The sequence below is a fragment of the Indicator indicator genome, chromosome 5 (genome assembly GCF_027791375.1).
Source record: "Indicator indicator isolate 239-I01 chromosome 5, UM_Iind_1.1, whole genome shotgun sequence".
Taxonomy (NCBI): domain Eukaryota; kingdom Metazoa; phylum Chordata; class Aves; order Piciformes; family Indicatoridae; genus Indicator; species Indicator indicator.
Genome location: NC_072014.1, coordinates 21336634 through 21363868, shown reverse-complemented (window position 1 = coordinate 21363868; position 27235 = coordinate 21336634). Strand labels below are relative to the sequence as shown.

At 38.4% G+C, this 27235-nt stretch overlaps 1 protein-coding gene across 1 annotated transcript in view; it reads left to right on the top strand.

Moving 5' to 3' along the window:
• The window catches only part of MYO3B (myosin IIIB), a 184536-nt gene extending 157883 nt beyond the window's left edge, over positions 1–26653 (top strand). The window contains exons 34-36 of the mRNA XM_054381223.1: positions 24762–24868; positions 25243–25289; positions 26518–26653. Coding sequence (XP_054237198.1) covers positions 24762–24868; positions 25243–25289; positions 26518–26653 — 290 coding nt within the window. The remainder of the gene's footprint in view (positions 1–24761; positions 24869–25242; positions 25290–26517) is intronic.
• Positions 26654–27235: the final 582 nt, after the last annotated feature.

The window sequence follows — 27235 nt, the reverse complement described above, 5'->3', positions numbered from 1 at the left end:
ATCTAGCCCATTGTATCTGGATTAAATTTGTTAAACTAGTGCTTGGGGTTTTATTTGCGTTTATTCATACCAACATCAAAACATTGAGTAAGAACAACAAATCAGAAACAAAAAACACAACAATTTAAAAATATTGCTCCCACAGATTGGAGCCCCAAGTGTGTTTTATATAAACAAGTTTGAATTGTGGCTGGATTTTTGACCACATTCTTTCCCCTGAAGGACCTTTTGAAACAAAAACAAGCTGAGCAAAACAAGTTTTGGTGGGATGAGCCTATGCCTGTTTTCATGTAAGCTGGTGACAAAGCTCAGAGCAGGAAGGCATCAGTGTGCTGGAATCTGGTGTACATTGTGTCCTGCATGTTCCCAGCTGAGTTGCCAGGAGTGATCTAGAACTGGAAGAAGGCCTCCTTTTCACTAGGACACAGGAAGTCATCGCTAATCTAAAACAGTTTAGCTGGTTGAAAACAATAGACTTTATTAATATGATATTCTAATTGTGCCTTGTTCTCAAGCGAATGTGTTGCCTGTGTTGCTGGATCAGGAGGGTGAGAGCTTTTGAGAACTATCCTTTCTGTCTCATATGGCCCATGAAAGTAGCTTACCACTATACCCTCTATTTATTTCAGTGTGTCACAGAGAAAGTGAGGAAGTGGTTGGCTTTAGTGCTTGTCTACCAGGAAAACTGACCAGCCATAGGAGTCTGGAATAAGTTATAGCCCACCCAGTGTGACTCCACCATCACACAAAGCCTACAGAGTTCAGCTGTCACTTGCAGAGTTGCTTACTAAGCTGTTTCCAGTGGGATAGTCCTGTGAATGTGCTATGTGTAGTGGAGAAATTGCAGGGAAGGGGGCAGGAGATTTCTGCATCCTAGTGAAAAAAAATTGAAGGCAAAGCAAAGTTTTGATTGTAATAGCTCCTTGACTTCATTTCAGTAGGGTCAGTTTCATTGAATACTCTGATGCAGTCTCTGTCACTGAACAAAGCAAATCTTCTACCTGGAGCAGGAGTGAAAGTGAAGATGAGTCCCATGGTGGAGTGTTGTACTCAAGTTCCAGGAAGGGAGACTGGGTAAAAGTGGTACAATTTATTAATGGTATTGTTTGTCAGGTGTTTTGTTTAGCCTTAAATTTGAAAACTACTGCTTTATTTCTAAACCTTCACATTTGCATCCATTTGACATAAAATAGTTGTGAACAAACCAGAGAACAGAGCTGTGAGCTCAGTAGCCAAGAGATGTTTGGTTTATTAAAACAGAGCTCTCCAGGCTTGTATGCAACATAGAATCATAGAATTCACTGGGTTGGAAGGGACCTTTAGAAGTCATCTAGTCCACCCACCGTGCAGTAAGCTGGGACTCAACTACATCAGGTTGCTCAGTGTCCCACCAAGCCTGACCTTGAATGACTCCAGAGATAGGGCCTCCACCATCTCCCTGGGAAAATTGTTCCAGTGTTTCACCACCTTCATAGTAAAGAACTTCTTCATAGTGTCCAATCTAAACCAACCCTTCTCTAATTTAAAACCATTGCCCCTTACCCTATTGCTCCATAGTTCCTCTCCAGCTTTCTTGCAGGCCCCCTTCTGGTTTCCCTGGAGCCTTCTCGTCTCCAGGCTGAACAACCTCAGCTCTCTGATCATCTTCATGGCCCTTGTGGACCATCTCCATCTCGGTGATTGCTTAGAATTAGCAGTTTATAGTGTGACTTGAAAAGTAAGTTGGGTTGAATTGTGTAGGCAACTGCATGGCTGTGAACCCACAGTCTGGTATGTTTCACATTTAAGATAAAGATAATATGTAATATCTGTGTTGTGAAACAGTAATACGCAATAATTGTGATGTAAGTATATAAAACATTTCAGTTGCAATAATTAAGTGCTGCATTGCCCCCTACCATGTCATTAAGACACTTAAAAGGGAAATTTAAATTACTTCTAAGACATTCTGTCACCTAGTTATCTAAACACGGTTGTGGATGTACAATTGCTGTTTAGATAAGTACTAACATACTAATGATGCCTTTTCAAATAAATACGGGAAATCATTTTATGTTCATTTCAGAATAATATCTGAAGTTTAAGGACACTGATACTTTCCTTTTTCGTGTACATGTATGGCTAAAACCTGCAGATTTCTGTGAAATAAATATATTGTTAGTGTAGTCTTCAGCAGGAGGGCTTCTGGAAAAAACCCTGCTTCAATCCAGTAGTAACAGGCCTAGCTACAAACATATTGTATATTACAGGAAGATCAAATGTAACATAATTGGATAAGCTTTCATTTTTTAGACTAACATGTTCATGAATCATGTTCATTCAACACTAAATTCAAATGCTTCCCTCGTCAATGAAGATTACAGTGTGAAGAGAGCGGTCAGTCCCATGTGTCTTCTTTGCCTGTTGTTTGTATTGATGAGTCCTATAAGTTTCTCATCTCTGCTTAACCATAGCATTCAGAGAAACTGAAATCCATGCCCATGCAATAATACTGCAAAAATAATAGATTAAGTTAACAGTATCTTCAGTAAGCTTGAAAACAAATCTAGTTTTAAAGTCCGGGATTAAAGGCCAGTTTTTCAAACAAGTATAGTATTTTTCTGAGACACTGCATCTGGAATTAGCTCAACTGGTGAAAACGTTTTTCTTCTTCTAGAAATTAACTTAGCTGATCCTTTTTAAATACTTGTTCTGTAATAGTCTTTAACCACTTTTAACACCATTTTTAGGTACAGGTGAATCTAAAAAACTGCAGTTTATTTGGTGTGATATAATTTATTTAGTTTAATATCTGATTTTTCAGGATTTCCTCACAATTCTGGAATTTTAGCAATGGAATTTTAGCAATGCAGATATTTTCCTGATGCCCAAGGCGATAATAGATGTGGTGTGCAAACACTGCTTTAAAGAGGTTGTCTGTCTGCTGATTTACATATTTTAAAAGTATTAAGATCAAAAGTAATGAGAATTTAATCCATATGGCATGTAGAAGATAAATAGGAATATTAATACTGTATCAAATACTAATTAAAGGAAACACCAGTCAGATTTTTAAAATCTTGCATGCAGATGAAAAAGAACTCATTGCAAAGTTAAGATCTGATTCTTAAAGAAATTAAGAATTAACAGTTTTCATCCATAGATTTTTAACCATGAGACTTGAGTTCATATGTTAGGCCAAGCTATCGTTTCATAGTACTTTGCGGTATCACTGCAGTATCCCCTTCGGATGAACTATCTCAGGTGATTCTAAAACTGAAAACTACCACCAGCTTTACTACCGCCTTTTAAGATGGAAGTTCCCTTTCATTATCCAGGAAGCTGAAATACAGATGGTTTCCAGCTTGCATAAGCAACACATACCTGCCACAGTGCTAGACCTTAAGATGCATCAGTCCATGGGAACCCTATTGGATTTTGATCAACTCTTGTATGCAGATTGTAAAAATGAGTGAAGAAAACATTGTCATCTGCTTCATAGAAAACTTTTTACAAGAGTGATCTAGTTGAGCCATAAATTTATTGTCTTCAGGGTAGTCTAGATTTTACTGTTACAGAATTTATAGGTCAAAGTACTTTGAGATATCTGCTGCTGGCAGGATAGGGAGTACGTGAGAAACTGGCTCTGGGTGCTCTGGAACTAGAAGCTTTAGTGCAGTGTCAGCCTAATGCTCCATGCAGACTAGCCCCAGCAACACGTACGAGATGATACATTTAGTGCATTGCCATCTCTAAGACTGTAGGCCTTCAGCTCTCCATTAAGTCTTAGTTATAAATATTAAAGGGTAAGGGATACACATTTAGCAGAGGAGGAGTGAGCTTTCAGTGAAGAGTTATTTTTGAAATATGAGAAAAATAAGCAGGTAGAGTTTACAAGTTTTGCTAGTACTGCCAAGTATTCTAAGTGAAGGAATAAATGGCATCATTTACTGTAGCAGACTGAAAAAGACCTGAGAAAGAATGATTTTTTTTCCTTCCTTTGTCCCTTGAAGGGTATGTATACACCAAAGCTTGAGACACAACTGAACCTACCAGACTGGAGAGGAGAGTCTAAGATGTTGTACCTTATTCAGTCTTGTGCACTACTCTCATTCTTTCCTGTAGTTCATATGTGTTTCTATAATAACTACAGCATGTAGTCATCACTGTACAGCAAATCTTGCCATACAGAGGTTGAGAAAACAGGCTCCAATCAGTGGGCTGTCTTCCAGCTTAAGGTGGTAGTGATTCCACTGCAGAAGGCAGGAAAACACTCTGAAGATTGGATAAGCCTCCAGTTATGCTGCGTTCCTTTCTGCCAGATTGGAGTGGTCAGGAGAAAGTTGTTTTGTCCGTGGATCAACAAACCACAATTATTCTCCAACTCTCCATCCACTTTTAAAGTGCTACTCCATCACAGAGCAAATGGTATAGCAATATATCGGACAGATTCCAGGTGTTCCACACATACATGGAGCACAGTTATCCAGGAACTGCCTTGTCAGTGGAACAGGAGATTTGAGGTAAGAGGGAAAATACAGTCACTAGGCAATAAATGTGAAGCAGAATGCTGTAAAACTTTCCTAGCTGCATGTTTGTAAAGCCAGTCAGCCAGATGATGAGTAGGGATATAGTCCCATATGCTTCTTGTTCTTATCCAGGAAATATTAGGTAGATGCAGTAACTGCACATTGTGCCCATTCTTTACAATCAGTCTAAGGATGGCTTCATACAAGTATCAGCTCCAGTCCATCTAGAAGAAGCTGAGCTTTGTTCTGGATGAGTTGATGATATTTTTGTTCCCAATTGTGATTTCAAATATCTGGCAAGAGTGTATTGGCTTTGTGCTTTCTGTGGGGAACATCCTCCTTGGGAAGGATGTGGTTATGCTCACTGAAGTTGTTTTGTGGACTGCTGAGTAGCTGCAGGGCCTTGTGTTCCAGGCATGTTTGTTTCTGTTCGCTTTCCTGCAGAATAGCCCAGGTAGTGCTTTTAATACTTCTGTGTATTTTGTAAAAGAGCTTTTAAATATTAAGCAGAGTTGAGTTTTCCAGCTGGAAAATTAGAAGTGTTTCATCAAATCCTTCATCCAGTCTTGAAGCAATTTTGAAATGTTAACTGAAAAAAATCTATCTGCCTTGGAGCATTTTTTTACATCAAACATTCCATGAAAATATTTTCCTCAAACTCTGTTTTTCTTTAGCTCTAGATAGTCTGGTTTTCCACAGCTCTTAGGATTCAGCAGAACTATGTCCACTTCAGTATCTCCTGTAATTTGCTGACCTAGGCAGTTGATTGTGCCTTGAGGTGATCCTTTGTGGAATCACAGAATTTTAGAGATTGGAAGGGACCTTGAAAGATTGTTGAGTCCAACCCCCTGCCAAAGAAGAACTACCTAGAGTAGGTTACACAGAAACACATCCAGGGAGGTTTTAAATGTCTCCAGAGTAAAAGATTCCACAACCTCTCTAGGCAGCCTGCTCCAGTGTTCTGTCACCCTCACAGTGAAAAGGTTTTTCCTTATGTTTACTATGTTCCAGATGGCACCTGTTGTCCCTTGTCCTATTATTGGACATCACTGAAAAGAGCCTGATTCTATCTTCCCAGTACTCACCCTTCACATATCTATAAACATGGATGAGGTCACCACTCAGTCTCCTCTTCTCCAAGCTAAAAAGACCCAGCTCTGTCAGCCTTTTCTCATAAGGGAGATGTTCCATTCCCTTAATCATTTTTGTGGCTCTGCACTGGACTGTTTCAAGCAGTTCTCTGTAATGCAGCCACCCAAAATGTGCCAAAATTATAATAATTATTGTTATATCACAATTTAGTTCAGGGGATTAGGCATTAGACACATTTCTTGTGTTCAACACACTTTAAAAATCTGCTCTTTAAAAGCATTAAAACTACTGCTAGATTTTGAAGTCCTTTTCCTCTTCCCATATCCTTATCCCAGGACTGGTGAAATGCATGAGACCAGGAATTATGAGTGGAAATTGTGTATCTCAAGTAACTAAGGGTTGTAGAAGCAGCACCTAAAACTGCTGTAAGTTGCGCCTTATCAGCACCATCATACAGCTTTCTGCATATCAAACTTCTAAACTGATTCCAACTATTCTGCTGTCCCACAATGATTCAGAAAGCTGAGCACATGCCCCCTTTACTGTGGTGCACCCTACAGGCAAAGCATTCCCTGAGCAGATTTGGCCAGCAAGGAGAGATGAGAAGCCTGTGTATTGGCAATTATATCCAGAAATGGGCCAAATAGGTTACCAGTGCTGCTCCAATCCAGTGGTAAAATGACAAATGCAGAGAAGTTGCTTCATAGCTGTGTCTCCTGTCTGTGTATGGAGGGCAGATTTTATTTTCTCCTTTAGTCCTCACAGGCAAATCCTACTTGGAATTTGTTCAGGAGAAGGGTGATTTTTTCTCTGAAGGAATTAGGAAGCATTATAAATTCAACATATGGGACCATATGTCATGGTATTGTTTCCAAATGTTTCTCTTTAGGTTTTTTCCCTCCATTGCGGACATCTTATTTTACCACACATTGTCTAGAGAAGAGGGAGTTTCATATTCCCATTTTTTTCCTTAAGTCACTATTAAATCTATATCAATTTCATAATACTATTTGTCAACATTATTTCATCCTTTGTTTCAGACTTGCATACCGTAAGTGTGGTTTGAGGCAAGTGCTTTGAATCGGTTGATGAGTCACTGTCAAAGTCAATGGCAGAAACAAGCAGAGATGGTCCTAAACCATCCCTAACCCAAAATACTCTACATAGTTGTAAGTCTCTTGACAATCAAACCAAGCATTTTGCTAAAGCCTTAACTGAGGGGAAACCAGCACTAATGTTTGATTATGAGTATGATCAATCCTTTTGCTCTGATTTTCTAATGCAGCCCTGGAGAAGAGCTCTGGTGTCCAGTGGCATGTGTTCTAAATCATGTTTTGGAAGAAATACAAATACAGAAAACTTGAGGTCAGGCCCAGACAAAGCACTGGGCTAGCTCCCAAAGCCTTTCTGCATCTGGGATTGTTTGATGTCAGGAAGGCCCTCCACAATAAGAGCCATCAGTGATGGTAGCAAAAGGATACCCTTCAGATAAGGCTTTCCATGGATTTGTTAAAAGGCATTGTAAGTATTAAAGTCTATTGCTGAACTATCTATAAGAATCTGTGGCTGGCTGGGTGCTAGCTTCCTCTAAAGAGGAGAATGTGCTGGACTGGGGAGTTCAGAGGCTTCACCTTATCCAAATGAGTGGAGATGGGTCTTCGTGACCATTACAGAAGTGTCGGGAGAGATGGCTCTGGCTTCATCCACTCTCACACTCGTCATGTTTTTCATAATTAGTTTTCATTTGTGTCTTAATTCTGACTGTATTGGACTATCTTGTCTACACAGGCCCATATACTTGGTTGGATTTGATGATCCCAAGGATCTTTCCCAACCTGAATGATTTCTGTGATTTTCTAGTCCTTTCATTTATCAGAATTGCCTGGTTTGACTCTTAGTAAAATTTTGCTGAGCAGTGACACCTTCACATTGGACTTTGCAGAAGCTAGCACTAAAGGCTACATTGGTAAAGGAGTTGAAGCACCTGAGAGAGCCCACTGAAATGTCTGCAGCTGGCATTAGCAGTCCTTAGATTGACAGGTTCATGAGAAAATTACCCAAGACATGGGATAACTAACTCCTTAGTCTCCATAAGCTCAACAGAGCTGCTTTTTGTTTTCTTCCTTTGGGGCCCAACATCTTTTGGCACCATTCTGTGCATTATTGTTGTGGTCGAGGGGGGAATTATTTATTAATTATCCTCACAACAATGATAAACGATGTGGCAAAAGGGTATTAATAAAAATAGTAACCCTTTATTAATGAAATATGCCAAACTCATTGAATAGGAGTTGGAATATATGTTTACAATGGAAATATGCAGTCTTAGGGCAAATACAAGCAATTCAGTGCAAACTAGGAGGCAATAACTTGGAAAGAGGAGGTCCCGGAGAGCAGATAGTGCTTGATTACAGTGGGGGGAGGCTTGATAAGAACCTTTAAACCCAAAGGGCAGTGAATTAATTAGTCACAGCTGGTTTTACCCACGCGGGGATGCTGCTGCTGCTGCTGTGTGAGAGTTCACTGTGTGGTCCCAGGCTGATCTGGCTTCAGCGGACGGCGGGCTCTTTGTGACAGGTGCTTGCTTGGTTTCTGGGTAAACTGAGGCATGCCACCATTCTCATGGCAAGGGGAAGCAGGCTAGGCAGATCCGGCTTCTAGGCTTGTGGCTTCTCTGGCTTGCATGTGTATGGCTCGTGGCTATATCCCAGGCTCTGGACCAGGCGCTTGAGGCAGTTTCTACAAGACAGGTGCAAGAAGGCTTGAAGCAAGGTTTGAGCAAGGCTTGAAGCAAGGCAAGGCAAGGCTGACTACTGAGTCACTTGTATATAAACAAATTGCCACAGATCGATTGGTCCAATGGGGCACTGAAGCTAACCTGTAGCTGCCCAATGGAAAGGCATTCTGCCAGGCTATAACCATAAAAGGCAGAAACAAAGACCTTGTTTTTGGGGGAACAGTGGTCAGCTTATGTGCTCTCACCCCAGATAAACATCTTGTTTACCAGACAGGCAGGAGTCTTGTCCCCTTTGTTCTTTTTCCCACGTTGCCCTGTTTTTCTGCAGGAAGGAGAGGAGAGAAAGGGACCCTGTCTAGACATCTTAAGGCCTATCTGGGTTTGTACTGGGCCATGTCATGGCCCTACCATGACAATTATGGTTTCCCTAGGACCAATAACCCTTGGAAAAGAAACTGGGAAGCAGAGACATCTTAATTAGAAACCAGTTTTAAAATGTGTAGTTGGCATACATTTTACATTTTTATCGAGTGTGTATTTACCAATTAGTCAGCAGCCTGAGCCAGTGGATTTAATGAACTTTGTGTGATTTATGCAGAGCTTTTATTAATTGTGCCAATAGGGATAAACACTGGATACAAATAGATGCAGATGTCTTGCTTCTTTCTCTTTTAAATAATACTATTTCTTGTCATTAATCTAGTTGGGTTTTTTTAATTACTCTGCATGTTGGAAAGTGATCGTTTCTCACCTTCCATACCACTGCCCTTCCAAAGGTAAGGCTGAGAACTTTCACCAATCCATATTTTCACCAACCTGGGCTATGCCCAAGGCAGATACAGAAGTTCAGAGAAGAAAGCATTTTCTCCTTCTCCCCTTTCTCCCATCAGTGGAATGTACATTAAATAGTAAGTAGGCCACAGAAACAGAGAGCATGTGAATGATTTGAGATCCTGGTAATTTGAGCAGTTAGAGGAAAAGGGGGACAGCACCTGACTTTCAATCTTTGTTTCAATGAATATTTAACTACTTTATGCAAAATGGGATACTTTCAACAAATGAGGCTGAGAGAAACCTACCTAAGAATATTTTCTAGCCCAGCAGTTAGGTTACTCTCCTGAGAAGCATGATGTTTGGGTTCAAGTCCCTGTACCAAATCAGCTGAAGGAGGTGTTTGAAGCTACATCTTTCACAACCTAAGAACATGGCCTAATCACTAAGTTTTTGGATATCAGAGGTGGCAGCACTACCTCCTCTGTTTTGGGAAAGGAGTCCCCTTGTGACAAAATCAAAATGTTTTGTTTTTGAGATGCCAGAATGAATTGTTTTAACACCTCTGAAGTTTTTTCATGTTATTGCAGCAGAAACTGTTAGCTAATATGACCTGAATTCACACAAAAAAAGTTTCTGTGCCCTGAACTTCCAGTATTACTGAAGAAATAATTGAATAAAAAAGAAGCCTAACTAACTTCTAACTCTGGTGCATTTACAGTTGTCTAATCATGGCACTTCCTGGAGAGAACCCATTGGTGGCTGTGCTTCATAGTTTTTATTGGAATGCTTCTCTTCCACATAGGTGGAAATCTCTCCCTTTTAGAAATAAGGAGGGCTGTAATCTTGAGTACACAGAACTGAAAGCAGGTTTAAATTACCCTGGCATGGCATGCTAATGGCCAAGAAGTAGGAACACCTTTCAGAAATCTTTAAGCATTTTCACCCATTAAATGCAATTTGGAGCTTATACATCTAAATACTATGCTACTTTTAAAGATAAAACCACTTATGCATTGGCAAGTCAGTCTAGTGAGATTGGTTTATTGGCTCTGGGTGCTACTTTAATAGTTTCTCGTGTTCAGATGCCAATAATCTAGAAGGTAATTTTCAACACCACATGAAAAATAAGGGCACTTCTTTTGATGTCATTGACTGATGGATGCTAAGTTAAATTTTACTAGATGTTAGAAATATGTCTGGATGCCATCTCAGTTATACTTGGCAGCTGCAGAGCACCTTTCATCTACAGGTTTTTTAAAAAGATAAAAAAAGTGCAGTTGCAGGCAAGATTACTGGGTTTGTGTTATTGGTTCTACATGAAATACAAATTTTGCCTGCTCTTTAGTGATGCAACACGTGACAGGACATGAAACATTTACTTCTATTTTCATCATCCACAAATAAAACTAAAAAAGATAATTAGGTGTGCTTTCTCAGCTCCCTGGTCCCCCTGAACTCTTTCCTACCATGGTGTTTCATTGCAATAATGAGCTCAGCCTCCTTTCTGTGGGCCTGGGTTCACAGCCAGTGTCTGGGGACTCAGCTCTTCCTTGAATACTGGCATAAGGTGCTGCTGTTTCTTGTGTCTAAGGAGCAATACATCATATAGCTCTTCATACTGTGATTGACTATCTTTTCCCCTGTGTGTGTTGATCTCCAGTGAAATTTGTAATGATGTTTAGATTGTCAATCATTAGACATCTGAATGTAACATTTTAACAGAGATGACTAGGAAATTTATCCCTCACAAGGCCAATGTTGCAAATTCTCTGTATGTTTGAGCTCTTATCCAAGTCCTGGCTTTCTGCAGCTGTGGGGGAAAGAGAAAGAAGGATGACTATAACAAGGACATTAGTGCATTGCTGGCACTGTCAGGTGGTACAGGCACTTTCTCATCACAGGCCATACAACACCTGTGTAGCCTGCTTGCTCACATCCTACCTACAAGGCTTTGTAACTAAAGCCCTCTTTCTCTAAAAAATAAATACATAAACCACAAAAAGCTAAGATTTTGTATGCCAGAACAGTTACCTCAGGTGTTTTGTATCTTTGCACAAGCTTTGCAGATGAAGTCCTAATAGGGGAGATACGTGCAGAATATTTTAGCAATACGAATGAGGCTTTATGGTTCTGAATAAAAAATGATGCTCCTTTGTTGTTCTGAACAAAATTATGTCAACGGTATGGTAAAAGAACATATTTGTTTTGAACAAAACATGTTATTGGTTGGTAATAATAAAAAGGGATAAATCACTAAATACTGTGTATTTCAAAGAATATTGGTTCTGTGCTACAAGAGCTCACATGATCCATTATTATGCAGTGGCATAACACATTGACTTCATGTAGATTGCTGATAGGAGTTTTGAGTTTGTTGTTGTATGAGTTTATAAGTTTGTTTTGCTGTATATAGTGGTGTAGAAAATTTTCTTCAAGAAAATTGCATGTTCAAAGAAGCAAAAATATCTTGGACACCTCATAGTTTTGTGGCTGCTTTCTGAAGTTACAAATAATGCAAAATCACCTAATCAAAAATTAAATGTGTGACAAGATGAAGATCATTTCCTGCCACCCTACCTTGTGAAAGCAAACACTGAACTCTAACTTACAGTCCACTAGTCGTATTCCTTTGCTTTTAGCTATATGATAGTTTATTTTTTTTTTAAACAATAAGTTTATGGGCCTCTTTGAAGTTATGTGTTTTGTACATTATTTGAAAACACAAATTTTGCCAAATATATTGTATTCTTTCCACCCACCAATTTCATGTTCATTTTATTTAGACAATGTTGAGCAGCTACATGTGGAATTGATACTTTCCATGAAAGCAAAAGTTATTCCTGTGCTTATTTTATTGAAGCACATAACATAAGAATTTTTCATCAAATATTAGCTGAAGTATTCCTAAATGTTATTGTGTGTTTGGTTTGAAAGTGTATGGCTCTCAATTATCTCTGAGTTAAAACTGCTTCATGAGTTAATGCAAGTATTATGTAGATATAGTAGTGCAGAAGATACAATACATTTTAAAATATATCTTCTATAATTAAGAGCAAAGGCTGATTTCTGCCCATAGCATTTTTCTTCACAGGGCCTTTTAATAATCAAGATAATTAAGAAAGTCCTTTCTAAAGGGAGGCATTTAAACTTCTATTATACGTTTCCATTTTAATCACATTTCTCTAAACTATATTACTATCTGATATTTTCCAATTTTTTCCCTTGTAGTCATATGCTTAGTGTTGGAGCTGAACTCAGACAAACTCACTCTAGTAATGAAGGTGTGTATTAATGTTAGTGTTTTCAAGATATGAGCCTTTCTGCTGGGGACAGGATGTTGTCATTATTACTATGACATTACTTCAATAGGAGTCTTTGATGAATCTATTCACAGTGGTAGAACTGATTTTTAGGTTTTTGTCTCCATGGGAAAGTTAGTGTAGAATAAGCCATAATATAAATTTATGATAGAGGAACTCAGTGCATGCCAGTGCTTTGCAAAGCTGCTCAAGCCTAGATGTGAATCAGACCCTGGAGGCAGTATAGCTGGATGAGTGCAGTGCCGTGCCTAAGCTAATTAGTCCTACTGAGAAGCAGGATATGTTATGGAGGAGTTATGTTAATATTGTCATTCTTCTCAGCTACCCAAAACAGATACATCAGAAGTGGCATTCCATGGCGATAGGTACACTTGCAGTGCACTAGTTTCATCGTGTAACTCTGTGCGGTCCTTTCTAGGTCATTCACAGAAGGAATTAGTGCACAGTAACTAATAAAGTGTTCACTCACAACTTTGCATGCTCTACCCATAGACTCAAGTACAGAATCCTGATGCAAACAGAATGTTAATGTCACAAGCTATTCTGTAGGGATATATTATTCAATTACCAGCCAAGAATCTAGTACAGAGTTGTAAGAAAGGGGCTGATAAAAAATTCGAAGATCTGTAGTAGTTAAGAGGTGGAAAACATGTCATAATTAACTCCTACCTTAACAAAATTTCTGAAATCACTTGGTCTGTATTTTCTGGAGTGACGAGGAATTCCATGTACCTACACTAACATACCATGAAGGAGTCTGATTTTCCAGAAGGGGTGAGTTGTACAAATTTAAAAAATCAGCCCTTCTGGTGCCTCACTTTGGTAAAGAAGAGTTCATTTAGCTCTGAAGAATAATGTCATCAAAGTCAGTAGAAGTAGCCATGTATATATGGGAAAAATAAAAATATCCAACTAATTCTGTAGCATTTACCAGTTTAAAATAGATGACACTCAAGTAAAAGATTGTGTTCGGAAGGGAATATCATACAGTGAGCTGATGTACTAATGCAAGCTGTGTGCTGTCAAGAAAGGTGATTTGAGAATGAAACAACATATTGTCACATAACTAAGTCACTAACATTGGAGAGTCAACTCACTTGATTTGAATGTGTGCACATACACATATGTCTTCCTTAGTTTGCCAAATTTTTCTTTAAACACTTTTAGGAAGGACTGGATGAAAAATACGCATGCTCTATATGCTTTGCACTCCCCAAACTCTTACTGTAGGTGATGTGGCTAGGTATCATGAAATACATAGCCTAAAATTGCTTTATTAAGATTGAGATACCAGTGTTGAAATTCTTTGCAGATCTTCCTCAGTTTTCTTTAAACATCTTTTCCACGTTTTCTGAATACACTTTGCTACTACTTGAAGCTCCCGTCTACCTTTTCAGGATGAAAGTTAATGAACTACACCTCTGGAAATAATGACTCCTTATTTTTATAGGTCTGGCATTCTATCATCAGATTCACAGTGTAAGCTGTCAATAAAAGATTTGTGATTTGAATCTGGAAGGAGGAAAAAACCCTAGGTGTTCTTTCATAGGCTACAGACATCTTTAAAGCTTGAAGGTCCTATTTATTTTTGCTAACTCTGTCATTGACTGAATAGTTTGTTCATGCTTCTTCAGTTTCTCTATCAAAATCCTCCCCCAGAATCTACTGGCCTGAGTTTGATTTGTAGTTCATTTGTGAACCATCACTAATTGTAGGTCTAATGCTAGGAGTCTTAGTAGCAATTAAGAACCCTGTTAAGGAATGATCCCTGAAACACATAGGTCAGCAGCATTAGTTTCCTTTATCTAGCCAAGATACTTCTTTACTTAAAACATTTACAAATATCAGAACAAATCACTATAGTAACACTGGGAAGCAAATATCTAACTTTAAAAGTTGTTGATGCTGAGTACCTTGAATTCAGGGGAAAAAAAAAAGCCTTCTTTCTTAACGAATAAATCTACTGAGAGTTTTATCTTGGGCTTCTACCATTTATTCTTTGAAATATATGCTGAATTTGCTACACTCAAATTTGAGATACTACTTGTATCAATATGGACCCATGGTTTCAAGTCTTTAGATATGCAAATTGTGTTTCTGTAATGAACGAAACCTTAGAGACCATGCTGTTGTGGTTCCACAGAGCCTTTATTGCACCTCATCATTATGCTAAATTAATACAAATTTCCTGTGTGTCCAGAATTCAAAGTCAATCAAGTGGCTTAATCTCTGAAGGCATGGGATAAAAATGCTATTATTACAGTTTGGAAGAAGGTGAGGGATTACCTTTAAAAGTATCAAGGCTATGTGCTAACACACTAACTCTGAAACACAGGCCCATTATGAACCACATCTGAACTGAGCATGAACTTACAGACTGCCTCCTGCCCTGCTTCTGATTGCACAAACTCCCCACATTTGTATGACGCATTGTTGGCAGCTTCAGCAGCTGTCTCTGTAGAGAAGCAGTATTAGAAAGTTATTTGTGATTTGTTACTGTTCTCTAATGTACTGAATGTTTTGACTTTATATTTTTTAAAGTTAATCATGGTGTTTACTTTTTATGCTTGTTTCATCTTTTTCCCCACATGCTTTGATTTCCTTAGATAGAACGCACAAGATGAATCAGTGCCAAATGTCCAGTGAGTTTTCTGGGGCACGTGTTATGCAGCTCTTGAGATCCACAATCTGTAGTTTAAAAACTTGTACATTAGCAGATCCAAATGTACTTTGGAGAATATCTTTAAAAGTTATAATACTGTCATGATATTTATAAAGTTGCCAAAACTATTTAATAAATCAAACTCTAATTCTAATCACCCTAATTCTTCTTTTAAGAAATAGCAGTCATCTTACTGTGCAGAAGTAATAATGAGTGGCTTGTTGATGCTATGTTTGAGAGGATTTTTTTGATACCTTTTGTTTCTGAACAATTCTGAAAATTTCTCATTCCTCCAACATGAGATGTGTTTTTACTTTGGAAGGCAATGAAGGACACAATAGCCACTAGAGGTTCTTTCTAATCTTGTTTCCTTTAACTTCACTAAATAAACAAACTGCACCAACAGGCTGAGTCCCAACCATGACACAATGCTGCTGGGACAAGCTTGCATCCTGGCAAGCCTCTGGGTGCACTAAGCCTGTGTAGATGTCTTAGTGTTTCTACTTCAAGACTAGTACCCCAGATGAATGCTTAGTGAAAACTGAGGAATGCTAGCTTTCCTTTGTATTCCTCTGTGCATGGGATTTCTTCTTCTACCTTCTAGAAGTCAGACTGATCTGCTGCAGTGCTAAGAAAAAGGCAAGTGTAATATGACCATCCTTAGTTGTTAAAGGTTAAAGTTGGCCTTGAAATTATCTTTGTACTGAAGATTCTGATATGCACCTTGTGAGGAGTTACCTCAGGTATCTTTTGGGCATCTTTCTGCTTGAATTTATTTTAAGTGGATTTTTTCCTGATCATTTGAATGTTAGGAACCTCACAACTCCCCCTGCGCCCCCTGGGAAAAAAAAAAGCACAAAACAAAACATAATTGAGAGCATTTCTAGTCCAATACAGGTCTATTTAGCCTAATTTCTTCGCTCTGTGGATAGCCAAGAGCAAAAGCCTAGGATATAGTACAAAAATAGGGCAAGCAGAGCTATTTGCCCAGAACACTCTCTAGCCTAGCATGGTTTGTAACTCGGGGATTTCCTGATCCAGAAGTAATCTCTTTGTATTTAACTGCTTTCAGTAGGTTTTTTCCCCTGCAAAATTCTTCATTCACTTGTATTGATTACACAGCATTGATCAAACAGCAAGAGACACATCACCTATCTCATATAGCAATGTAAGGCAGCTATTTCTTACCACCTGGTGGCTATTGGATTAAGCAAGACTTCTAAATCCAGAAAATATGCTGTGATACATCATGATTCCAGCGTATCTGAAATATCCTGATTTGCATCAGTGGCTATTTCTTCTGAAAAGATCACAGGAATTAACCAAAAAGCAGCTTCCACAACTGCCTTGGGTAAAGTTTAAGGACTGGAAGAAAATTAATAATCTATTACATTTTCTTCATTGTCCAGAAGTAGTTTCTGCTATTCAGGATGGTTTAGCGTATTTTTTTTCCCTGAAGTTAAAGTTGTATCTGTGTAAACCTCTTGGGCTTTTACTGGTTAGTTGACTAGTTGCCACACCTCTGGAGCCCACTATTAGATGTTATTACATGCAGGGGTTGTGTATATTTGACATGTATAGGAAGACACATCTTCAGGACTGTACTTGTAGAAGCATGCTGTTTGCTGACAGGTTCGAATCTTACCCATGTTAGTCACTGACAGCTTAGTTCTTTGGTACGCTTTGTTTAATCACTGCCTTTCCCCTCTGCAGTTAAATCACTCACAATAGAAACTGAAAGAACTGACAAATACTGAAGGATCAGAATTGTGTTGGAAGGGGAAAAAAGCAACAAAAACAAACATTCTAACTATGGATCTTGTTTCCCAGCAAAGTCTATCTAAAAGTAATTGTCTCAGGGTTCAGAGACAGATAAATGATTGATTTTGCATAAAATATTTGTTGTTCTAATTACAGTATCATCTGGGTCGTTGGCAACAAACAGATGCAAAAGCAGCCTTTACACACCATCTTGAAAAAGTTATGATTTCCTTAGTGTGCTCTATAATATAAAGCATATGGCAGTGCATAGAACTGCACTATCCAAATTGAAGCCATTAAGTAATGAATCACTGGGTGGAAGAAAATGCATTGCTTCTGTTACAAGTTCTTCCAGTGTGCGTATTCAAATAATTCTGGTTATGGTTATAAACAAAAGGCTATGCTCACAGTTTTAGCAGTATGTTACAGATTCTGGGATGCACATGACATCAAAGAGGCTACACCAGTTTCCCTAGCAGTCCTGGCATTATGAGCACACTCCATCTGAATAAACAGAATTCTAGTTCACCACAGTTGTGGGTGATCATGATCTGAGGTGATCATGAAGCTTGGTTTTGTTTTATTTTAAATCTTTATATTATGGGACTTTTTACCCCCTCCAGATTCTGTGTTTTCAGTGAATTTGGTAACTACATTTGGAGCTATAGACTTGACAAAGTACTTGACACTGAAAGTAATTACAGTATCACAGTAGATCAGAGGTTGGAAGGGACCTCAAGAGATCATCAGGTCCAATCCTCCTGCCAGAGCAGGATCACTTAGGGTAGTCCACACAGGAATGCATCCAGGTGGGTTTTGAAAGTCTCCAGCGAAGGAAACTCCACAGCCCCCCTGGGCAGCCTGTTCCAGTGCTCTGTCACCCTCACTGTGAAGAAGTTTCTCCTCATGTTGAGGTGAAATCATCTATGTTCAAGTTTGAACCCATTGTTCCTTGTCTTATCATAGTGAACCACCAAAAAGAGCCTGGGCCCCTCCACTTGACACCCACCCCTCAGATATTTATAGACATTGATCAGATCCCCTCTCAGTCTTCTCAAGACTAAATAGCCCCAGGGATCTCAGTCTCTCTTCATAGGGAAGATGCTCAAGTCCCCTCATCATCCTCATGGCTCTAATTAAATCTGAATTATTATTCTTGCCTACCAAATCCAAGGAAGACCTTTGAATGCAGTGGAGTTGCAGGATTTGCTAAGGATTAATCACTTTTTCTAAGCATTAATACATATTTTTTAAAGTAGTTAATGTCCTTTTCCTTAGCAACGCTTACATGAAGCTCCAATAAAGTGTTTTGTGAGAGTTAACAAGGGCTGAGGCCTCTGATTTATTGTTCTGTCCATGCTTGCTTGTGGAACCCTAGCCACTATAAATATTCTTGGACACTCTTCTGTAGAGTAAGGAACTGAAGGAATTTGATGGCAAGAATGGTTCCCATCATACTATATCTCATTATATCAACAGAATGGAAGGTCTTGAACATTTTCAGAGCTCTGAAGCTACTGCTAGGTAAGAATGAAGTATCCTGGAGAGAATTACTATTGTTAATAGTGTTAAATATGCCAGTATGCCTCCAGGCTCCCAATGTTATTAAATTAATCAGATGCAGAAGATCTGATTAGAAATGCCAGAACTTAGGTTCTACTGCTTCACCATTAATAGTTGTTTTTTCCCTTTTCTTCCCTTCCATAATTTCTCAGTATCTTACTTGACTGATTCACTTTTTGGTATTTTTTCCTGTCCATTTCTCTTCCCTGTAGTTTTCTTTTCCCCCTTCCATCAATCTCAGATGGGAAGGAGACAATACCTTATTACCTAAGTCACTAAGTATTCTTGCTCTTTAATCTCTCCTACTGTGTGTTGTTGTTCTCTTGATGTGGTTTTGCCTATACTGAGACTAAAATCTCTCAGAAACAATGTTTATTTTCTGTCAGCCTCCAGCATTTTTGCACAGCTATCATAATAGAATTACATTTATAGTATATAGCACAGACCTGATAATTTCATTACTCCTAAATGCAGCTACAGATTATTCTACAGTACTTTTTCCATGCAACTTAGTATACCTGTTACCCTGCCCCTGTTTCTGCTGTATTTATGGTTGGTAGCATTTAGCAGGCAGTGTACAAATACCCTGTGATGAGGGCCTGGTGTTGCTGAGTGTGTGCTTGTACTGAAGTCACACTGACTGCAGCTTAGTACAGGGGTGTGTGAGATAGTTCCGCGTTAACTGGCCTGAGCGTGGCAGGCAGGCAGGCGCAGCAGGAGCTCAGTGGGGGCTAACTGCCTGAACATTCACTCCGCTTCTCAGGCAAGTTTTTTATTTTGCGCTTATGGTGTATGCAAATTTGTGCAAATGATGGAGAATCATGGGAATGAGAAAGGGAGGAAAAATCTCTGTTTTTTTAAATAAAGCTGAAATAATTAAAATTATAAAGCCTAGTTAGTTTACAGCATTTTTTACTGCTTAAATAACATTCAAGTCACTCTTATTTAACATTGATATGAGTGGGACCAGAATCACTAGCCCCTTGAGTCCTCTGCTTGAACAGACTTGCATGACACAGAAATAAACGTAGCTGCACACAATGGTCCACTTAGCATCCAGTCCAGTAGGAGGATGTATGTTATCATTGTCTGTGAGGTCATTTCTGCATTTGCCTAAGACTTCAAGAGAAAAAATGAAGTTGACTTGCTGCCTTGAAAAATGATTCAAAACTGGAAAAGCTTGAAAACATCAAAATACATATAAACTATCAAAGGAGAACAAAGACAAGTTTTTCCACAAAAGTCTTCTCCCCAGGCTATAACAATGCTTTACATAGGCATGATCAATATATCCAGGCTTGAGAACCAAAGTCTTTTGGAATAAATTAGACTGGCAGGAAAAGAAACAAACAAAGAACAAATTAACATGATTTTAAACATTGCTTAAATTTTCATGAATGTAGACCTTGAGATGTTATGATGAGATCCCATGAGTCTGTGCTAATATTTGCTTATAATTAAGGATTGCACTTTCATGTTTCATCTGATATTATAGACTGGAAATCAGCCACATGCTCACTGTTTTTCTTGGTCATACTGATTTATCTGCTTTATTTACTTACTTTGTAAATAATATATATGATCCCCCAAATAGCCCCATTACCTTTCCTTTAGCAGCTTGCCCCTACTCCAAATCTCCCCATCTGAGTAATTAGAAGACTACCCTTCCTGTGATACACAGTTTATAATCTCCTATAACAGAAAAAGAGACTAACCGCTTCCAAACCTGCTTTGAGTAAATGGCTTCAGCACGAAAATGAGAGTACTCAGCTCCACCCTTCAATATGTGTCATAGCTGATGGAGCCCCTTCAGCAAGGGAATTGGCAACACAGTCTGCTTTGTGGCACTCACACGTTGGCAAAGACTCCTTCTGTGTATTCCTTGCTAAAAGTAAGATGTCATCCAGAGCTTAGAGCCCTTCTGTGCTGCACCAACCTTAAAACAATTTGGCTCACATCAGTGGATTACACAAGTTCCAAATACAGCTGTTTCTGCCTCATCACCATTTTGCCTGCAGAATTCTCCATATAGGAAAAGCTAACAATGTGTGGCAAGGTTATCAGCATCAAGGGGTTTTTGAAGCAAGCGTTTAATCATGAACAGATTATGAAGATCCTAGTTTAATTTCAGGGAGCAAAATCTGATGATTCTCAGTTCTTCTGAAACGTGTGCCCAAGTGTCTAGTCCTCAAATTTTCAATACCAAGATAAGCAGGACAAACAGGGCATCTAAGGTGAGATCTCCACTGAATATCAAATGAAGTCATCTGCCTAATGGGAAGTCATTAGAAATATTTTTGCAAGTACTGTTTTGAAAGTATTGGTCAGAGCCCAAATCCTAGATGCAAAAGTCCTTGTGTCAGAGCATTTTGAAAGCTTGTTAAATCTTACTGGGGCAGTTTGTCCTTTTCCAAAAGGCTTATGGCAAGGATGGATTTTTAAACAGAAAAATCATCTAAATAAGAAATGTGCTAATCATCGCCAAGTCAAAAGATGCCATAAAAAGTGTCAGTATAATGGATGTGATAGCAAACTGAGGAAAAATATTTCCATTTCAGCCATAAGAAACCAAAAAAGAAGACTCACATGAGAATTCAGAAGTGAAAATACATCCCAGATATCAAAGATCAATACAAAATCATCTGCAGATTGAAACTCATAAAAAAAATAAAATTAAAAAATAGAGAAATTAATTCATATCAAGCTGGAAATTATCTATATCATATGCTGAATAGTTTTTAACTTCTGTTTGAGTCAAAATGTACCTTTTCTGAAAGCTTTCAATCTCAACACGAGATTCCATCATACTGCTAAATATTTTTCTTCTCCTGACTGAGTGCTTTCACTGTATGGTGTATTTCTGGTCTGAAATTTTCTTCCATATCTGACCATTAGACAGTTCAGACTTCTCTTTCAGAAGGTGACAAACCCTCTACCTTCTATAATGGGGTTTACCCTTGCTTCAAATCACCCCTCAACCTTCTTTTGGAAAAAAAATTAAGTAGAACAGTCTTCAATTTCTCACCATATGAAAGTTTTCTAGATTTCAGATTGTTCTTGTTCTTAAAGCATTCTACAGTATACAGCACCCACTTAATAATCCTGTATTCTATGATAAAACTATTTCTCTATTTCTGTTGAGTAGTCATCTGCTTTGTACCCAGTCTACTTTATATTCAGTAGAACATCTAATATCATTCCCAAGTCTGTCCTGGAGAGACTGCTTTCCAGATATGCAATTCCCAGTTCTTAGAAGTGTAACTCAGTTGTTTGATTTTGTGTTTAGCTGCAAACACAAGTCTTTTGAATCTCTCTGAGCACTGAGGTCTGGGTCTGCTGGCTTGGGCTGTTATGTATCAGAAAAACAAAAAGGATAACCAGTAGTGGTAATAGAGACGTAAACAGAAACACCATCAGAGTTTGTTCACTTACAAATACTTTATACTCCAGCAGATATAGCCATTTGCCAGTTTCTCATTTACTTTTTGTAAGCAACATCAATTTTGTAGTAGCTTTAGGGAAGCATTTATGTGAGCCTTCTCACCTGTGTGTATCAGTATCTCTGGGTCTGAGCAAGGAAAGGAGGATGCCCAGAGCCTCAGCTACCCTGTATCAGCTGAAATAGTGTGCTTGGCAGATGGCATTTTGCCTGCTCTATGTAATTTCTGTACTGCAGCAAGGAATTTACCACTAAATAAATTGTAACCTAAGGCATTTCTGCATTTAGATTTTGAAATGAAAGGTTTTCTTCTAGACAAAAGAGGGGAGGAGCTCTTGCTTAAAACATGGTGCTAAAGGTCAACCTGAAGGAAAGGCATGTGCTCACTCTCTCATCTGGTCTCTAAATTTGTGGCAAGCTCAGGAGCCTGGACATGCCAGAGGCACTTGGCAGAATTTGGGTGCAGTTGTAAACAATAATCTGTAATAATATCAATGCTGCTGCCATTGCTATTGAAATGACAAGTGATTTCTTTTCTTACTGGTTGCTTTAAGTTTGTCCTGAAAGCAAACTGTTTTGGAACAGCATTTAAAATGTCTATTCAATTGCTGAGTGTTGAGCACATGTTAAAACCATTTTCTCCAGATATCGTAGTTTATGATAAATGTTACCAGATTTTGTACTGTTCATGTAGTATGCTACTAAACACTAAGACAAATGGGCCCTCTGAAAGGGTATTTCCTTTGGAGGACACAAGCTGCCGACCACCCATAGAATACACAGAAATAATTAAATGTCAGGATTCAAAACTAGAGCAAAATATTAGTGCCTCAGAATCTTAATTTATAAAAGACATTTTTAAAATAAAGATAATACATATAGGTATTTTGAAACTAATAATAACAACAACAACATGAAGGTCACAACAGCATTTGGGGGAAAGAAATAAGAATGCTTCATGTGTTTGCTTGAAATTATGCAGAACCATCTTCATTCATACCAGCCTCTTACTGGTGGAGAGGTATTTGAGAGTTACATTGCTATAAAAAGGAATTCATATGGCCTTTTGTCTGAAAACATAGCTGGCAAAAATTGCAGACCTTGATGTCCTGAGACAGAAAGCTCTAAAATCAATTTGACTAACTTTCTAACTTTAAATGCAGAGAGAGAGAGAGAAAGAGCAGAATGTAGTTATGGCAGGTCTTCCACAAAACTTCCAGAGACTTCAAAAAGAGCAAAACTACACCTATATCCTATCTGAATATTAGACAGAAACTTTCCAAAGATACAGATATTACCTGGGCACATAATTTCCTCAGAAGTATTTTATGGAACAGTTTCTACCTTGTCTGGTTATGTACAGTAGACGTAAATAGCAAAGATTCAGGGTCAGCCATCACAGTATCTTTAGCAAAAACATAAACATTTACAGAACTTGGAATTATAAAGCATCAAAGCTTTGGGTATTAAATCAGCAAGCAGCATAAGTGTATTTTTTTAAATATATTTTGTATTACTAGAGAGATGTAAACTTTCTCTACAAAATTATTTTTAAATTTTATATCCAACTCTGCAGTCAGTTCCCTGGTGGCCATTTAACCCACCATCCCTCCCAGGTTGTTGTGAAGGAACATGACAGTTGGCACGAAACAAGTGCTCTGCTCCCACACAGGCAGCACAGTCCCATGCTGAGAGGAAACTAATATCTTTCAAATTTTACTGTTGAGAGGGAGAAAAATAGTGAAAGAGAGAAAATCTCCCAGAACAGCCAGTCATTTTGCTGGAAGTTCAATCACCTCCTCCACCTCCCTCCATAATTACAGAAAATAGAATCATTGCAAACTGTAAACCTGTTTAATAAACTTCCTTCAAAATATTATCTGCTCCTTAGGGCCAGATCTTACATATGTATTTGTGAGATTAGAGCCCTACATCTGCACAAGCCATACTGACTTGTGCTGGTCTTTAGTATTGGAGCATGTTTCCCATGCACTATGGGATGCAAATGTGATAAGATAGGTATTTTTCTTTCAGTGCCATCAAAACCTGGTTTTATTGAGAAGTCAAAGTCATTGGGACAATTACTTGAAAAGTGAATGACCTTTCCTTAGCCTCCACAATGCCTTTTAGTAACTTAGTGGTTTTGGTTTATAATGAAAAGAGTTTTCCTGGTAATCTAGAGGATGTGCCACAGAAAATGCCCAGTAAACTAGAATGCAGCAGACCATAATGCTTTTTTAATCTTAATTAAAAAACAGAGAGATAACAAAAATTATGTTTCTTTTCAAAATCCACCCTTTCTGAAATATTTCCTTCATCTTTAAATTCTGTTTTCCAGATGACTTTAAGCAACTAACTGTAACTTGGCAGCATGTCACAAATTATATTAAGAGAGCTTAAGTCCAAAACAGTCTGATTGCTCTGATTAAACAGAGAGCCATGTCAAGAAGGTATCCTTTTTATATAACAAAAATGATGATAATAGACTAAGACTCATCAGTCAAAAGGCTTTGTTACTGTCTCCTGCAGAAAAATGGTTTTGCTGCTGCTGAATGATACATCCCTAGCTAGTCATAATATACCTCATTTCCTGCTTAGATAACAGAAGATACTAGGATAAAAGTGTGAAAGGAATAAGGAGCTGTGCGATACAGATATATGGAAGAATGAAAAATGTTCTAAAGGTAAAAATTAAGTTCTGCTTAAAAACTTGTGTTTGAACTAAGTTTCAAAAGAGAAAACAAAGATCTCCAAATTTCTGTGTGCTTACTTTGGATAGGACAGACATGCTAATAAGTCCAAGACCAAATAGGACAGAAGAAAAGACTGCTTACAGACTAAATTACGCTAAGGCGTTCACAGCACCTGGCACAGCTTAAAACTAAATTGTGTTATCTTACTGTAGGTTCAGAAAACTGTCTTGAACAGAAGCTGAGAACACCTCGTCGACGATGTCAGCAGCCCAAAATGCTGAATAGCCCTGAGGACAACATGTACTATAACCAGTTAAACGTGAGTTCAAAGTGGCAATAAAGCTGTTTTACTGGCTTTGTTTCCAGTTAATAATTCTGTTATTAATACCTGTTTCAGCCCCTCCAGCCCCACCCCCACGTTCTTCTGCTCTCGTCTTGAACATGTGCTTATGCTCTTTATCTGTTGCTTTCATGTCAGGATGTCTGCCTTCACGGTGAATAATTGATGTGGTTTATCAAAGACGAGCAAGATGCATGCTTCATCAGGCTCACTTGAGCCCTTTGATCAAAAAAATTATGCTGTGACTTCTGATATTATCAGCATCTGCTTGCATTCAACACAAAATCACTTTGAATTAAAAATTAACGACTTGCTGCTTTGCTTTGACTGTGTGTTCTTGGCCCTCTCCACAGGGAACTCTAGAATATCAAGGGAGCAAGAGGAAGCCAAGAAAACTTGGGTAAATATCTATCTTCTTAGTTCTAAGCAACTGTAAACAGAAGAAGTCCTTTGTGATATTACAGAATATGCAAAACTTTCTAGAGAGGTTTCTAAAAATAAACAATTAACATATTTCTGTGCATTGACACTGGACATTTTCTACAGAAGCAAATGTAAAACTTGCATGTACTGCTGACTGCAGACACTAGAACTGATTCTTACAAAAGAGGCTCTTCAGCTCTCTCTGAGCACTACTATGGCCATGTTTTTAAGTGCCTTTAGCACTGGGGAAAGCTGCCAGATGAAGGGTGTGGAAACATGTTCTGTGACCTAGAACATGGACTGCCAATTTTGCAGCAGGACACTTGCAATGGGCTTCTTCCCTCCTGGAGGAGCACTTTTTAAGAACTGACAGAGAGGCCACTCAGCCCAAAAGGGATTGCTCCTTCTGCATGGAACTGAATCAGTTCTCATTGTCACATGAGCAGTTACCACCTGGTAATAGGTAGAAATCACTGAAATCAACTTAGAAAAGCCAGGCTGATTACTACACAATTGCCAGAATATTTCATGGACTTAGTCTTGCAAATACATCTACTCCAAAAATATACGATAACTTTCTGTATTGTTTCCTCTGTTTTTAATCAATCTTCTGTATGAATAGGAAGTCTTTGAGTCAAGGCTAAAGCCAAAAATTTTGCATAACTGCACAAGATTTGGTTTATTTTATCTCCCTCCTCTAGTTTAAAAAAGTCTGTATTCCTCTTCAGGGTACAGAAACACTAATATGGAACTGCAGTGCTCATCATACATCATAGGAAAATGAAAGCCCCTTGATGTCAGTAGGGCTTTCCCCAAAACTTGGCTATGTGGTCTTTGGCTTGTATTCACAGCAAACCATCAGCTGAAATACATTATTAAAATCATACCCTACTTGTGGAACATAGACAAAAAAGCCACATTGCCCGTTTGACACAAAAAGTTGGTCTATCATTCTGTACACCCAAAATGAAAAAGTATACTGCATTTCACTGATCCTCAGAAGCATTCAGAGCATGGTCATAAAGAAGTAATAACAAAGTAAAAATATATATGAAAGCTTTTTCATAAAATCATCCCATCTTTTCTTTTATTCCTTTCTTGTGTTAAAACTGATCATTTTCACATCCACAGAGAAGTCTCTATTTCTGAAGATACTGACAGAATTAATGTTTTAACTTAATAAATGTTGTTTATTTTCTTTCAAGCCAAATCAAAGTGCTGGATGGAGAGGATGAATATTACAAATCATTGTCAGCTGTTGAATGTACCTCTGAAGATGACAGCTTTCTCAGTTCCCCCTCTCCTCCTTCTTCAAGAGGTGTGTCTTTTGCTCAAAGCTGAATCTCACTCTATTAACTAATACTGGTAAGGGTATTTTCATGCTGGTAGTCTCTTCCAATTAACTTTGAGTGTGTGTGTTTATATAAGATACTAAAAAGGTACAATTTCTGCTAGTAACTTTCTTTCACTAATGTAGACCTGGTTTTGCAGCTGTTCATTGTCCCATTTAGATATATTTCTATATCAATTCCAGTAAGGGTGCAGCACTACCTGTACGTATTGATGTTGGTAACAGATACCTCTCTTCAGTAGCAAGGTTGGTTGGTACAGTTATGACCCCTTATTTCCTACTTCCCCCTGGCTGCTGTTCCCACCCTTTGCCGTCCCTTCTGTTGTGCTGGCACAACTGCTGGTAGAGCTGTGTGAAGAATAAGATCAAGGAACTGAACTGGATTAAAAGAACACTGTACTAACAATTTTCATTTTGGGTCATGGTAGAAATGTTCTGTATTTCGGTAGACTGCTGTTAAACACTATCCTTTATAACTTCGTGTACTGTGTATGGCTTTTAATACTACAAAAATGAATAAGGTAAAATCATCTAAAATAATAGTTGTGTCTCATTTTACCTTGTAAATATTT